The sequence below is a fragment of the Cucurbita pepo genome, chromosome LG05, assembly GCF_002806865.2.
Source record: "Cucurbita pepo subsp. pepo cultivar mu-cu-16 chromosome LG05, ASM280686v2, whole genome shotgun sequence".
Classification (NCBI taxonomy): Eukaryota; Viridiplantae; Streptophyta; class Magnoliopsida; order Cucurbitales; family Cucurbitaceae; genus Cucurbita; species Cucurbita pepo.
In genome coordinates this window covers 7,610,078-7,623,208 of record NC_036642.1, presented here as the reverse complement: position 1 = coordinate 7,623,208, position 13,131 = coordinate 7,610,078, and the positions used below count along the sequence as shown (strand labels likewise).

General features: G+C 36.6%; 3 protein-coding genes across 3 annotated transcripts; 1 reads left to right on the top strand and 2 right to left on the bottom strand.

Annotated features, from left to right (window-relative positions):
- The first annotated feature begins 544 nt into the window (after positions 1 to 544).
- On the top strand, positions 545 to 5,337 carry LOC111796183 (probable calcium-binding protein CML20). Its single transcript, XM_023678926.1, has 7 exons — positions 545 to 679; positions 1,028 to 1,145; positions 1,229 to 1,265; positions 1,344 to 1,371; positions 2,581 to 2,733; positions 3,002 to 3,104; positions 5,029 to 5,337. Exons 1-7 carry the CDS (start codon positions 677 to 679, stop codon positions 5,091 to 5,093), a joined length of 507 nt encoding a protein of 168 aa, XP_023534694.1. The 5' UTR covers positions 545 to 676; the 3' UTR covers positions 5,094 to 5,337.
- A 1,055-nt stretch (positions 5,338 to 6,392) lies between these two features.
- Positions 6,393 to 10,083, bottom strand: LOC111794854 (B3 domain-containing protein Os01g0234100-like). The gene is made up of 7 exons (XM_023677019.1): positions 9,730 to 10,083; positions 9,528 to 9,608; positions 8,995 to 9,026; positions 8,720 to 8,882; positions 8,430 to 8,636; positions 7,361 to 7,451; positions 6,393 to 7,271 (listed from the first exon to the last, which is right to left on the bottom strand). The coding sequence occupies exons 1-7, from the start codon at positions 9,868 to 9,870 to the stop codon at positions 6,508 to 6,510; spliced, it is 1,479 nt and encodes a 492-aa protein (XP_023532787.1). The 5' UTR covers positions 9,871 to 10,083; the 3' UTR covers positions 6,393 to 6,507.
- Positions 10,084 to 11,155: 1,072 nt separating this feature from the next.
- On the bottom strand, positions 11,156 to 12,832 carry LOC111794769 (cyclin-dependent kinase inhibitor 7-like; the record flags this gene model as incomplete). The annotated part of the gene is given in 4 exon segments (XM_023676906.1): positions 11,156 to 11,608; positions 11,704 to 11,892; positions 12,179 to 12,228; positions 12,364 to 12,832. Coding segments are annotated over 4 exon segments (681 nt in total). The 3' UTR covers positions 11,156 to 11,538.
- Positions 12,833 to 13,131: the final 299 nt, after the last annotated feature.

Below are 13,131 nucleotides of genomic sequence, written 5' to 3'. Positions count from 1 at the left end.
ATCATGGAATTTAGGGTCGAGCATTAATCTAATAATGCTACCGTCTGTTTGCAAAAGATTAGACATTTTTCAACAAACAGATATATTGTTCACTCATCTAGAATGGAAGGTCGAATTCAAGTGAACAAGTTTATATTTATAATAGATTTCATCGGTTTGAATTATGAAGCGGGCTATGATGTACCATTGTCTTGGGGAGACCATCTTTGAAAATCGGGAAAACATAGTTAGATGTCTATAAGAGAACAATAATGTTAAAAATGAATAATCAACAAATAGAATTCAATACCATTGAGCATACGAAGGAATTTGATATCAATGATTGAAGATAACCTATGAATATGCTATCACTTCTGCATTACAAGCTTGAAATCTTTGTCCATGTTCAATCAATGTACCCTTGCTTGAAGTTCAAAACCCCATAAGCTAACGAAAAAGATGGAAGATCAATGGACGGAAGAGGTGGAAGATGGGTTGGTGTTGTACGAGGGAGGGAAATAAGATTATTTGTTTCTTAGGTCAATGATATTTGTGACATTTCTCAAAAGCGACCGACCCCAATGTGAACACTACCCGATTAAGTTGGACGTTTCGATGGGCGTAATACAATACCATTCAAAGCGTTCGACGTTACACTTTCTCTCCATCTCTTTCTTGGGCTGCACCATCATATACCATGGTGCGTTGCTCGAAATCCAGTCCCGATCTTCTTCTCTGTATTGTTTTTATGAAGATTTGTTCAATTTATTGTTCGATCTTGTCCTATTCTTGCATATGATGCGATCTTAGCGACCTTGAGGCCATGTTTGTTTATTATAATCTTCGTACTATGTTGCATTCTCTGCTAGATTAGGTCAATTGCATGAGTTTTTGATATTTGGAACTTAGGTACAAATCTTTGATTTTGATAGGAAATGAAAATTTCAGGAACTGCTTCTTTTGCCAACTTCTTCAATTTACGCCGTAAATTGGGTTTTGATTGTTATGTCTCGTTTCCTTTGGTTTAAATTTGCAATCGCCATTGTAGGCAAGCTTATACAGAGGTGTTTCTAGGAAGGAAAAGCCTAAAGGACGTCATGGGTTAAATCCCCAAAAGAAGCAGGAGATTAAGGAAGCTTTTGAGTTATTTGATACTGATGGCTCTGGTGAGCAAATTGTTGCTTGTTACTGTTTTTTTGTTTGTGTATATGGATGAGTACTCAGTTGTATGTCTATTACTTTTGGGTAGGGACTATTGATGCCAAAGAGCTTAATGTGGCAATGAGGTAAGAATATATTACAATGGATCACGATTCGACAGCTAAAAGATGATGAAATTTTAGGTGATTTATCTTTTGTGGCAGGGCTCTTGGATTTGAGATGACTGAAGAGGTAACACCATGCCTCTAGGCCTATTGAAGTTACAAAGTCTTTTGGCACTTGTGCATTTTCCATTTCGTTGCATGTCTACCATTAGATAAGTTTTTTTTTTCAGAAATCATCAGTTTATTCATCTGTAGAACCCACCTTGATTTTTAACATTTTGGACTGATCTTTTATATCGTTACGATAAAGATTAATTTAGAATAGCTAATTCCTTTTTCCCTGTTATTGAGAATGCAAGCAGTAAGGGCGTAATGGTGGTGCTATGTCCTTCAGGGTGAATTGCCTGTTTATTTTTTAGAACGAGAACCTTGACTTTCTTAGTTTCTGCTATTAAGGCTTCGAAAGGCTGGTTTTTATGTTTTGGAGAAGGCTTTTTTGGTAGGATATCAAATTTTCATAATGAAAAGGAAAGAATGAAGGACAAACAAAAAACAAGTCCAAAAGATATAGGAGTCTGATATATACTAACTACAAAAAAGGACTCCAATCCGAAAAAACAAGACCATGACCAAAATTATAAGAAGGCCTAGGGATCCATGCCTACAAGGAAGCATTAAACCTAACAACTTGACATATTTTTTTAAGTACGGAAAGAAAATCACCATAAAAAGATGAAGTTCTTCCTTTGGAAAATAGCGCATAAAGCCATATTAGCACAAGAGAAAATCTTAAAAAACGGATGCCCTACATCACTCTATTTCCAAATTGGTGTCCATTATGCCAGAAAGAAAATGAATCACAGAACCACTTAATTATGCAATGCACATACGTTACAAATTTCTAAACTACGATTCTCAATATATTTGAATGACATCTCACATTAACTTGGGAGGTAAAGGATCTATTGGACATGACCTTAACGTACCATCCCTTCAAGAATGTAAAAGCCCTACTATGGAAGAACCTCATCATGGCTTTCGTTTGGAATCTTTCCTTTTGCTTTAGCCAGCCCTCTCCCTCACCATAATGGACTTAATAATTGGGACCAGCTTTAGTTACCTTTCATGCTCCTCCATAATTCTGTATGTCTTTTATTTTAGGCTTCCTTCATATAATACCCTTAGTTGGAAAGTACAATTATAAAAATTAACAATTAAATGCAGGAACTTGTTTGAATATCAATAATCTATTTACTTTGATCTGACTTAAAGATTCGATCATGTGACGACTATATTGCTGATTAACATTAGATTGATTTCTTGTTGCCCATTCCAGCAAATCAGACAAATGATTGCAGATGTAGACAAGGATGGAAGTGGTGCCATTGATTATGATGAATTTGAATACATGATGACAGCAAAAATTGGAGAGAGAGACACTAAGGAGGAACTTATGAAAGCATTTCACATTATTGACCATGATAACAATGTGAGGTCTTGATCTTTTAGATGATAGGGATCCAGATGGCTATGCTTTCTAAAAGAAGTGAACTATAAATTTACTTATTATTTATTTTTAATGTAGGCGCTGTTACTGAGAAAAAGTATATGCAGCTTCACATTTAAAATTTGCTAAGAGAATTTTGAAGAATCTAATTTGCTACCCCATTTTATGCTTCCTATCTTTAGTCGTTCAAACATTTTGTAACTATAACCGAATTGCCCTTACATTTTCATATTATTTTCCCTGAATTTAGGGGAAGATATCTGGAGATGACATCAAGCGTATAGCAAAGGAGTTGGGTGAGGCCTTCACTGACAAAGATATTCAAGATATGATTGAAGAGGCAGACCGAGATCGTAAGTCACCTTTATTTTTAAACACATTTTCTTTTGAGGTTTACTTCAAGATTTTATCCTTTTCATGTGCTCAAAACAATTTTGTTTTTTGGTGTTATGTATTAACTTTTGATATTCTTGTCTTCAATTACCAATAGCTAAAAATACCATTTTAGTCCTTAAATTTTGGGTTTCATTCAATTTTTGTCTTTGTAATTTCAAATGTTCAATTTTAGTCTATGTACTCTCAATAATGCTTAAAATTAGTTCCTTTGGTTAGTTTATTGTTAATTTTTCTAAAAACAATTTAGTCTTTATTGACCTTATATAGTTTTTTAAATATGTTCACATTGTGTCTTCTTTTATTCACATATCTCTAGGCTTCTCGTAGTGTATCTACTTATGATGGTTACTATGTTCTCATTTTTGAGGTTTTTAGATATGGACTTGGTTATTTATGCTCATCTAATAGGTATCTGATAATCATATTTATGTTGAAGTAGAGACAGAGGTGGCAATGCCACTACACTAACACTCGGTCAATTCTAGAGAGTTGTTTTCGCCTAAAAGCACTTACCAGCCGATATAAACCCGTATGATTTCCATCCTAACTAACTTTCACTCGACTTCCACTTTTACTCTTTCTATTTTAAACATTGACGATAGGTGGTTTCCTTTTATTCATAATAGGTTAAACATTCATTATAGGAGTTTGAACATTACCATCAGGGCCAAACGAGACCTTGTCCCCAAGGTCAAACCGAGGGAATTGATGCTGAATTATACTCATAGGTTCCCAAGAAGCATCTTCATCTGTGTAGGACTAAAATTGAACTGGAATTTTCCATATCCTTGTGTCTCCAGTAGGACGAATGCGTAAAATTTTTCCTGGTTCAAGGATCCAATTACAATCTTCACATGCCATTTCTGAAAGTATCCTCCATGACCTCATCAAGGTCGTTTAACGAGGCCGACAACCTTTCAAGCTCCTCCCAATACTCATCCACCGTGCCCATTTGCTTCTCTGTCAAGAACCATTCGCACAACCATCCCTTTTGGATGATAAAAAATGCTTGAACAACCGTGAATTAAAATTTTACCACTGTCAATGGTCAATGTTTTTGTACTCACTAGTACCAATCCAAGGCTATGCCCTCAAAACCTATCACAAAAGCGGCAAGTTTCTCAGGTTCGATCAACTTATGAATTTAATACCTTTGGGCTCGAATTAGCCATCCGTCGGGATCATTTTTGGAGAGAATCAATCTCCACCTTAAATTTATGTTGATCTGGGTTCTCCTTTGGGATTTTTGAAATTTCTCCTGTTCCATGAATACCCTCATAAGTCGTTCTTTCACTGTCACCTGATCAAGCCTTCTTCTGCAGTGAATATTCTACCATTAGACTCGATAACAACTCTCTGCCCTTCAACTTGGGCTGACATTAGAGCAGTTATGGTTTGTTGATTTCCTACTGAAAACTCTCTCAATATATAGCGACACGTGTTCTGTCGAATCTCCAATCTTGTAATCTCTTAATGCTCCTTTTTGAACTCATTCAACCTTCTCTTCCAGTTGTTTTTGCATCAATGTCTTACCCTTTCGTAGAGTGAGTAAGCTATGATACCAATTTGATAGCCATAGAGGACTATTATTCATGTGAAAGTAGAGATAGATGTGACAATGTCTCTCCCAAAAGGGGGCTTGTCTCTCCCAAAAGCGCTCCACTATTCCCAAGATAACAGACTCTACCTACTAGATTAGCTATACAAACCAGCGCAATTCCCACCCTCACTAACTTTTACTTAATTTCCTCTTTACACTTTCTATTATACACATTAATCACAGATGGTTTCCTCTTATTCCTTGTATTGTAGAAATTCATTATAGGAGGTCTATTATCATCATGGAAGGAAAGCAGTTAAGTTGGATTTGTTAATATGCAGGTGATGGTGAAGTGAATGCTGATGAGTTCGTTAGAATGATGAGGAGAACGACATATGGATTCTAGAGGTCAAATTCTTAGCAGAATGTGTATCCATCCCTGCGAGGCATGACTATGGTAAGTACAGTTGTGAGAATAAGAGACATGCCAAGTATATTATTGTTCGTATGTTTCTAAATGTAAGATCTTAAACTTCGGAGTTATTGAATATATTTTGTTATTTTTAGTTTGAATTTTGTGTAATGCTAATGAATGGCACAGTACAATAAAGGGGAAGCTGAGAAATATATACGAAAACCCTTTCGAGGACGATAGGATAATATCATTTTGATGAAATTAGTTGAGAGATGGAAATACGAAAAATGGTGACAAACAAAAATAGAGCTTCAATCAAACAAATATTTAAATTCTTAATCTATATGCAAAATATCTACTAAATGCTTCATTGAGTGAGGTTGTTGCTTAACTCGAGTTGAAGTGTTTGCAAAAGTGGTTAGGGGCGAACTTCCGAAGCTCTCGAAGGGAAAGGAATGTAATGAAAATTTGCTGCCACATTCTTAAACACGAGATAGAACTCAAATGTGTATTATTGTTGTATGAAATTTTGGCTGATCTTCTATATTGCGTTGTTATAATAATTAATATGAGATATGTTCTATTTATTTATTTATATTTTAGTTCAACAACAATTGGAAGTAGAGGATTCAAACTATGAACTCTTAGACAAGGTTGTATGTCAATTATCCTTGATTTATACACTTACGAAACATAAATCATGGATCAACTAAGCCAAGCCCTCTCGGGGACTTGCTAGCTATGAAGATGTTCATAACGTATGCAACCTCATTTCATGATATTACATTTCATGTATGCATTTTGAATACTTTTTGTTTGGGGCCATTTACTATATACTTTTAATACTCCACTCACGGAAGAAGAGAAAATATCATTAGCAAGGGATTGCTTGGTAGATTATGCATTGAGTTATATTTTGGTCCAATCACGTTGAAAAATATTATATTATTCGAATGAGTTTGATTGGCAAGATCACTTAATAGTTTGTCAACTATATATTACTATAGTTATCGGCCTAGTTAAATAACCTCCGACTACATAATTTTAAATATTTTTATCCAAAATACTGTACATGAACTGCATATGCATCTTTAAACAGTGGTAAATTAGTGGCAATTCTTTTTTGTGTTCATATCAATATGTAAGCCCTTGGCTGTAAAATATACATCAAAGCCCCCTTGTTTCTCTAAATCTTGAGACAGTTTTGGAAAGCTTAATTATACAATACAATACAATGCAAGCCATGCATTTAAAAAGCCTATTTTTCAGACTAGACGTTTTCAGAAGCCATTTCCACGGTAGCAAAGATTCTTGTTGGTTAAATAAAAAGAAGCACAAAGCATTATTTAAGAATCCAAAAAAAGAAAAAGAAATAAAAAAATGTAAACAATTATGATGGGTTATATTACCATGGAGCAGAAACTTCTTCCAGGAACTTGGACTTGTACACCTCAGCTTTTGACTCTAAGCCATCGATGGCAGCTCCAAATTTATCACAAGCTTCCTTCAACTCAACAAGCTTTGTCTCAATGTTTCTGATTTCATCATGCACATGCACTTGGTCATTTTTAGCATCTACCAGCGTTCTTACATCCAACGCATTCTCCGACTCATAAGCAAGATTCGCCAGCCTATGGAGACGATTACGTAAGAACCCAACATTCATACCGAAGAGCTGAAAGGCTCGGAGGGTTTTGTCCCATGAAGAAAACTCCTCCCGTGAAGTAGAGAGGTCGCAAGCTTTAATGGCGTTGGCGATGGTTATTGTTTCGGAAATAACTCCGGTGACTAAGTTGCGGTTCATGCCTGGGATGAGATTTTCATGGAGAAACATGTCCTGACTGCAGCAAAGTTTATAATACCTCTTCCGCAGGTCTCTTGGCAGTTCTGCATTTATGGATATCCCATCGATTACAATGTTGAAGTCCTCGAAGCTTTTGACTTTCTTAAATGGAATCGCAGGCTGATAGAAGCTGAAAACCTCCACTATTTCTGAGACAACCTCTTCACTGGTATGTTCAGAATGCTCTGCTGCTACCTGCTGCCTTGGTCTTGACCTCAATGGGCTTGGATTTCTCAGCCTTTCAGTCGTGTCGGGTACACCAGACTTCGCTCGTTTCTTGATCGAAATGTCGCCAGCCGCGTCTCCCTTATTTTCAGCATCTTTTCCTGTAGTCGACATATGTTCAAGAGAATTGTGAATTGAACGTATACAAATTTGAAAATGGTATGAACAGAGTATCAGCGAATGGGCTTACCTGCATCACTTTGTTTAGTGTGAGACTCCAAATTTAGTAGGCCAAGGTTACCATCCATTTCTGTCACATCACATGTCCTTATAACATAAACCTACAGTAGAAGTAAATTATTGGGAGGCAACAAATAAGACATTGGTCATTAATAACCAAAAAAAGAACGCTAAAACACTTCGAAATGTCCACTTTCTGTGGAAAAAGTTTACTCAATTCAGTTCAAGTCTAATTGTGTTTGATTCTGGGCTCATAAGCCATAACAAATGTAGTTCAGAATCGAATTTTAAACAGTGAGAAAAGAAATATAAGTGAAATCTAATCAGAAAAGGAATTTTCAACTGCAACCGTCTTAGGATTTTTGTAGAACTATAATATTAATTGTTAAAGAAATGTTAAGGCAGAACTTGATAATCATTTGATATTTTAATTTTTCTTATCACTTCTCTTCTTTTAAGAGAAAATTTGAATTTTTAGCCAAGTTCCAAAAAGAAAAACAAGTTTTTGAAAATAATTTTTTAGTTTCCAAAACTAGATAGTAGGATATTAGACTTACCTGGCTCTTCTGTTAGCCTTTCAATAAAAAACCAAGGCCTAAAACTTGAAGATTTAAAAAGTTGATTAAGACCCAGAATGTTTTTGCCAGGGTATGATGAAGATGATTGATTTTAGGTGAATGTTACTAACAAATATCCCAAAAATTAACTTAAATTTGATATGGATCTCTGGGAAGAAGCAACTCGAACCTAGCACTGTAGTTTTCTCATCTCAATATTCATATTAAACGCATGATAAAAAGTTGATATCTCTGGTCCAACAAAATAAAGGAGTTCACACATGAAGTGACATTCAAATGATTAACTTCTCAAAAAGGAGCTACCATCCGTTCATTCCCAAATCTGGTTAAACCAAAAAAAATTATCTTCTACAACATGGACTGAATTTTGAGGTCCAAATTAGTCATCCTGTCTGTCTATCGGATTAATATAGTTGATGTGTTTTATTCTGTTTTTTAACACAGAGTTCAACAAGTTGATGAACATCATACGCTATATAATGAAAAAATTCAAGATATTACCTTAAATTTTGTGGGCGCTACCAGTTGAAAGACAAGAACATCACCCTCAAGTAACTTGTGTGCAGCAGAAAATTGTCTCCATCCAGCACTCAACCCCGTCTTATGTGCGATATATTTTACTTGAAATTGTCTCCCAGCTTCATTTTCCAAGATCATTGTACTATCTCTTACTGGCAAGTATGACTTGCAGAATACCGCAGGAAGCCCCTGTTATTTAACAATAAACACACAAAATTACTTTACTAACTATAGAATTCAACTTAAAACCATGTATTTTTTACTAAGCCTACCATCCAAAAACAGCTAGCAACATGTGATCTGACCAATGACTTCACGAAGCTAGGAAATTCCTGTTCCAATTTTGATCGAACCTCAAGTGCTCGCATCACAGCGGACGATTTGAATTCCCCAGGTGAGCATTGCTCCTCATATGCTGCCTTATTTTGCTCAAAGCTTGAAAAACAAGAACATTAAATGATAGGTATGTTATGTGTATGCATGGACAATTATGCGTGCATTACACACAAATTGAACTGTCAACAAACATAGGCCATTATCCACCTACCTCATAAACTTCCCTCCAGGACCCGTTACAGCCTGCTCAAGCATCCACAAGAATTTTGGATCAGTGGGATCCTCAAAGTCCAACACTAATTATAATGATCACAAGTTGCAACAGAACAGAGCAGAGAGTATCAAACAGGTTCACAATGCAATTCAGTGATATGCTCCAGTCATTATTTTGATCTTTCTTATATCATCCATGATACAGGACATTCCATTTTACAAACCAGTAATAATTAATATTGGGGAAAACAGAACACCATGAGAAGAAAAATTCTAGCTCCATTAACCGATATAAAACTACATCATAAACATTCGGAAGAAATGAATCTCCCCTCTTCATGTCCTGAAGTGTTCTGCGATCATCATCATTATATTTTTACTCGACAATTTGATTCCTCGATTAGATAAAATCAGATATCTTTAGATAAGACATTTCCAGAGAGGTAATGCATACAAGAATGTTTCAGATAATTTATCTCCCTCCTAATACATATAAAGGAAATGAAACACGAAAAACAAAGGGAGTCTCACATGGCTAGTTTTCCAATCCGCAAGTCTCTGTTTAACCTTCTGAAGCATCGGATTGTCCTCCATTTGCTTCCGCGTTTTACCCTAGGACCAATGCGTATCACCTATTGTTAATCTTAATGACAAAGAGGATCATAACCAGAAATTAAATCTCAGAACGATCAAAATGATTCCGTTCAGTTCATATCGAGAGAGGAATACAGACCGAGGAGGAAGCAAGCCTGTCCCGGGGGTTCCTGGACAACTGAGCAAGCGTCATGTCCCCGTCGTCGTCCTCCACCTCGAGCACCGCGGCCACAGAAGATCTCAAGGATACGGCGTTTTTACCAGTGCCTTCATACTCCATTTGGCTTGGAGAAGATCAACCATCCATGGCCGTTAAGCATCGCGATTGTGCAACAAACAAACGCGTGAGAGGGGAACCCAAATGGAGAAAATCAATCAGAAGAAGTAGGTCCACCTCTGAAATAGAAAACGAAATTTCGTTGTTGTTCTTATGTTGGACGCGGTGGGATTGACGGACGGTGCTGGTTTGTTAGAGAGTTAGTTATTGGCGTTGGATATGTCCTCCGTACCCGTCTGCAAGGGGACGAAATCCCTAAGCAACTATATAATTATGTACCTCATTTCCATGGTTCCAATTTTAATTTTAAAATCCGTTTTGTTGTGTAAAGTAAAATCAAATGAATTATTGAAATGTAGGGATGGGTGGACGATGAAAGTCCACGTCCCCTAATTTTTTAGGCTAGGGAATGCTCGTGGGTTTAAAGGTGTTGGATGATAAAAGTCTCACATCAGCTAATTTAGACACAATGATCATGAGTTTATAATTAAATAATACACGGCTCAAAATGGACAGGAGTTAAGCCTCCAGGCAGTAAAAAATGACTAAGATTCTTTTAGAAATAGAGACATGGTATCATGGTATTAGAGCGATGCCCTAAATTTAGTCGTGCCAATAGATGGATAAATCCTCAAATATATAACAAATGACTCCAAAAGAAAAGGAGTGGATGCGCACTTTGTTGGGGGCGGAATTACATGAAACCTGCAGCAGATCATACCCTGAAGAACTCACCGTCCTTGCAATCATAAAAATTGTAACAGAAAGCAACACTTTTTTCTTTTCTTTTTTAGTAAATAATATAAATAAATAAATAAAACTAATTACTTATTATTTAAAAAAAGAAGAAAGGCGTCCGATTTTTGTTTCGTCTCCCACATCGGCCCGCCCATATCAGGGAATCTAATTCCATGTGCAACTTTATCCTTCTCTTTTTACATATAGCTATCCCTACACCCCCATGCCACCAAACCTTGCCACTCAAAATAATAATAATAATATATATAATAATATATATAAAAAAGAAAACAAAATAAATTAAACTCACAATAATGGAATCAACCAGGACCAGTACCAGTACCAGTACCAGTACCAGTACCGCCCCGACCTCTACACATTGATTACGTATATACAGTATAACAGACAGACAGATTTTTGTTTTTGTTTCTTAAACAGTATGTGCATGGCCAAGATAGAATACAAAAGAACATGAAATGAAGAGAAGAAGAAAGAGTTAAAAGAAAGAGCATAAGAAACAAAATTATGTAAGCAGAAGGACAAATGAAAGGGGAGTTTCTAATGTGTCAAATTTTAATTAGAAATAAATGAAATCAGGACGAATTTTCAGACTGGGAGTCGTACTAAGAATCTTTTTTTGTGCTACTCTTCCTGATTCTCTAACGAATTTACAATTTCTTTTTTTTGTTTTTTGTTTTTTTTTTCTTCCCTCTGAACAATCGTACGAACAACAAATTAACTTGGCTTTCTACTTTTACACGATGATTGTGCAAACGCTAACTGTACAAAATTTGAAGCAAGCAGAGAGAAGGAGGAGAAGGAAGACTACAAAGAAAGGTAGAATTGAATGATGATTAGTACGTACTAATTATGGAGGATTAAGCTAAAATATGAGTGTTCACAGCAATGGTGTTCTTCAGTTTGTTTTCTCTTTTATGGCTTTAATCGAATCCATTCGTAACGTCCTTCCAACGGAACGTCCTCAACAATGTCGTAATTATACCTGCAATTGTGATCATAATTCCTTTTCAAACTCTGTTAATTTCTTCCTAGCTACAACAAAAATTGAAGAACCTAGGGCGGCTCCGTTTAACTTACTTCTCTGCGAAACGTTTCTGGATTTTTTTCTCGGCGGCGGTGAAGAATTCTTCCAGCTCCGATTCCGCTGGCTTCTTCATTGACGACGACGAAGATCCATTGCCGGAAGTTGCCTTGGTTTTCATTGCCAGAGACTCCATATCGCCGGACATCGTTGATTGGAAATGGCTAGACGGAGTCGTTTCTCTCCTGCAAGAAGACGAAAAAGAAGAATGGAGTGTGAAGAAGATTTATGCGACTGTAATCGCGAACTCTGTATTTATGAACGAAAGAGAGAGGGAGAGGGAGAGGAGGAGAGAGGAATTAAATTCACAAACGGAAACAATTCATTAATTAGTTTAATGGAGGTCGAGTCCGTTTCTAAACACTCTTTCTTCGAATTTTGAATTCNAAAAAAAAAAAAAAAAAAAAAAAAAAAAAAAAACAGATCGAGATTATCAGTAGGAAATTAAGAAGTTCGTGCGATATTAAAAACCTTTCTCTGCTAGATTTGTACGCGATTCCATGTTCATCTTTTTCCTCATCCTGCAAAAAGTATGATGAACAACAAAATTTTCAAAAACACAAAATGAAATAAAAAAAAAATATAGAAAACTTCAGAATTCACAAAAACAAACAAAACAAACAACTCCAAATCTATTTAGAGTTCAAAAGTGTCACCTCCAGATCTACAAACTTGCTACTCTCCTCAACAACCTCACTGCAACCATTACTTGAGCAGCAAAAAGCGGACGCATCGACATCGGAGATAGGACTAGTAGAGCTCCTCTCCTCCGTCGACGTCGTGCTCGGCTGCCGGAGAGAACTCTCCAGCGGCAAAACAAGGCGGCGTCTCCGTCTCGGGAGCTTGACAAACGACGTCGTGGCGGTGGAGAAGTGAAAGTCAGTTCCAGCGGTGATCTGCCTCTTGTTAGCGGAAGTGGAGGTGGAGGAATGCGGTACATCCTCCAAATCAGGTGGAGGTCTGGTAGTCCTCCTGACGTCCACCTCCATGACTGCAATCTCTGCAACTGCTCTACATTTCCTCACCATCTGAATTTGTGATGCGTCTTAGAATTGGTTGGTGTGATTTTGGTGGCTCAAGAGTACGAAAAACAGAGAGAGTGGAAGAGAGCCGGAGATGGAGATGGAGAGAGAGAGAGAGAGAGAGAGAGAGAGAGAGAAAGAGACTGCGTGTGTGAGTGACTGTCTCTCAGACGGTGATGCTGATGGTGAGACTGATGACGACTTTTCCGTTCAACCCTTCGGAATTGCCTTTTTATTTTCCCTAAATTTTAAAAATTGTAATATCTCTGACTATATTTATTTAGTAAATTCTCTCTAATATGTCTTATTTAATAGATTTATAATTCCGCTTGAATTAAAATATATATATTTTTTTTTTCTTTATCGTAAATATGGGTAGAACTCGGACCCCCGCCCCCCCCC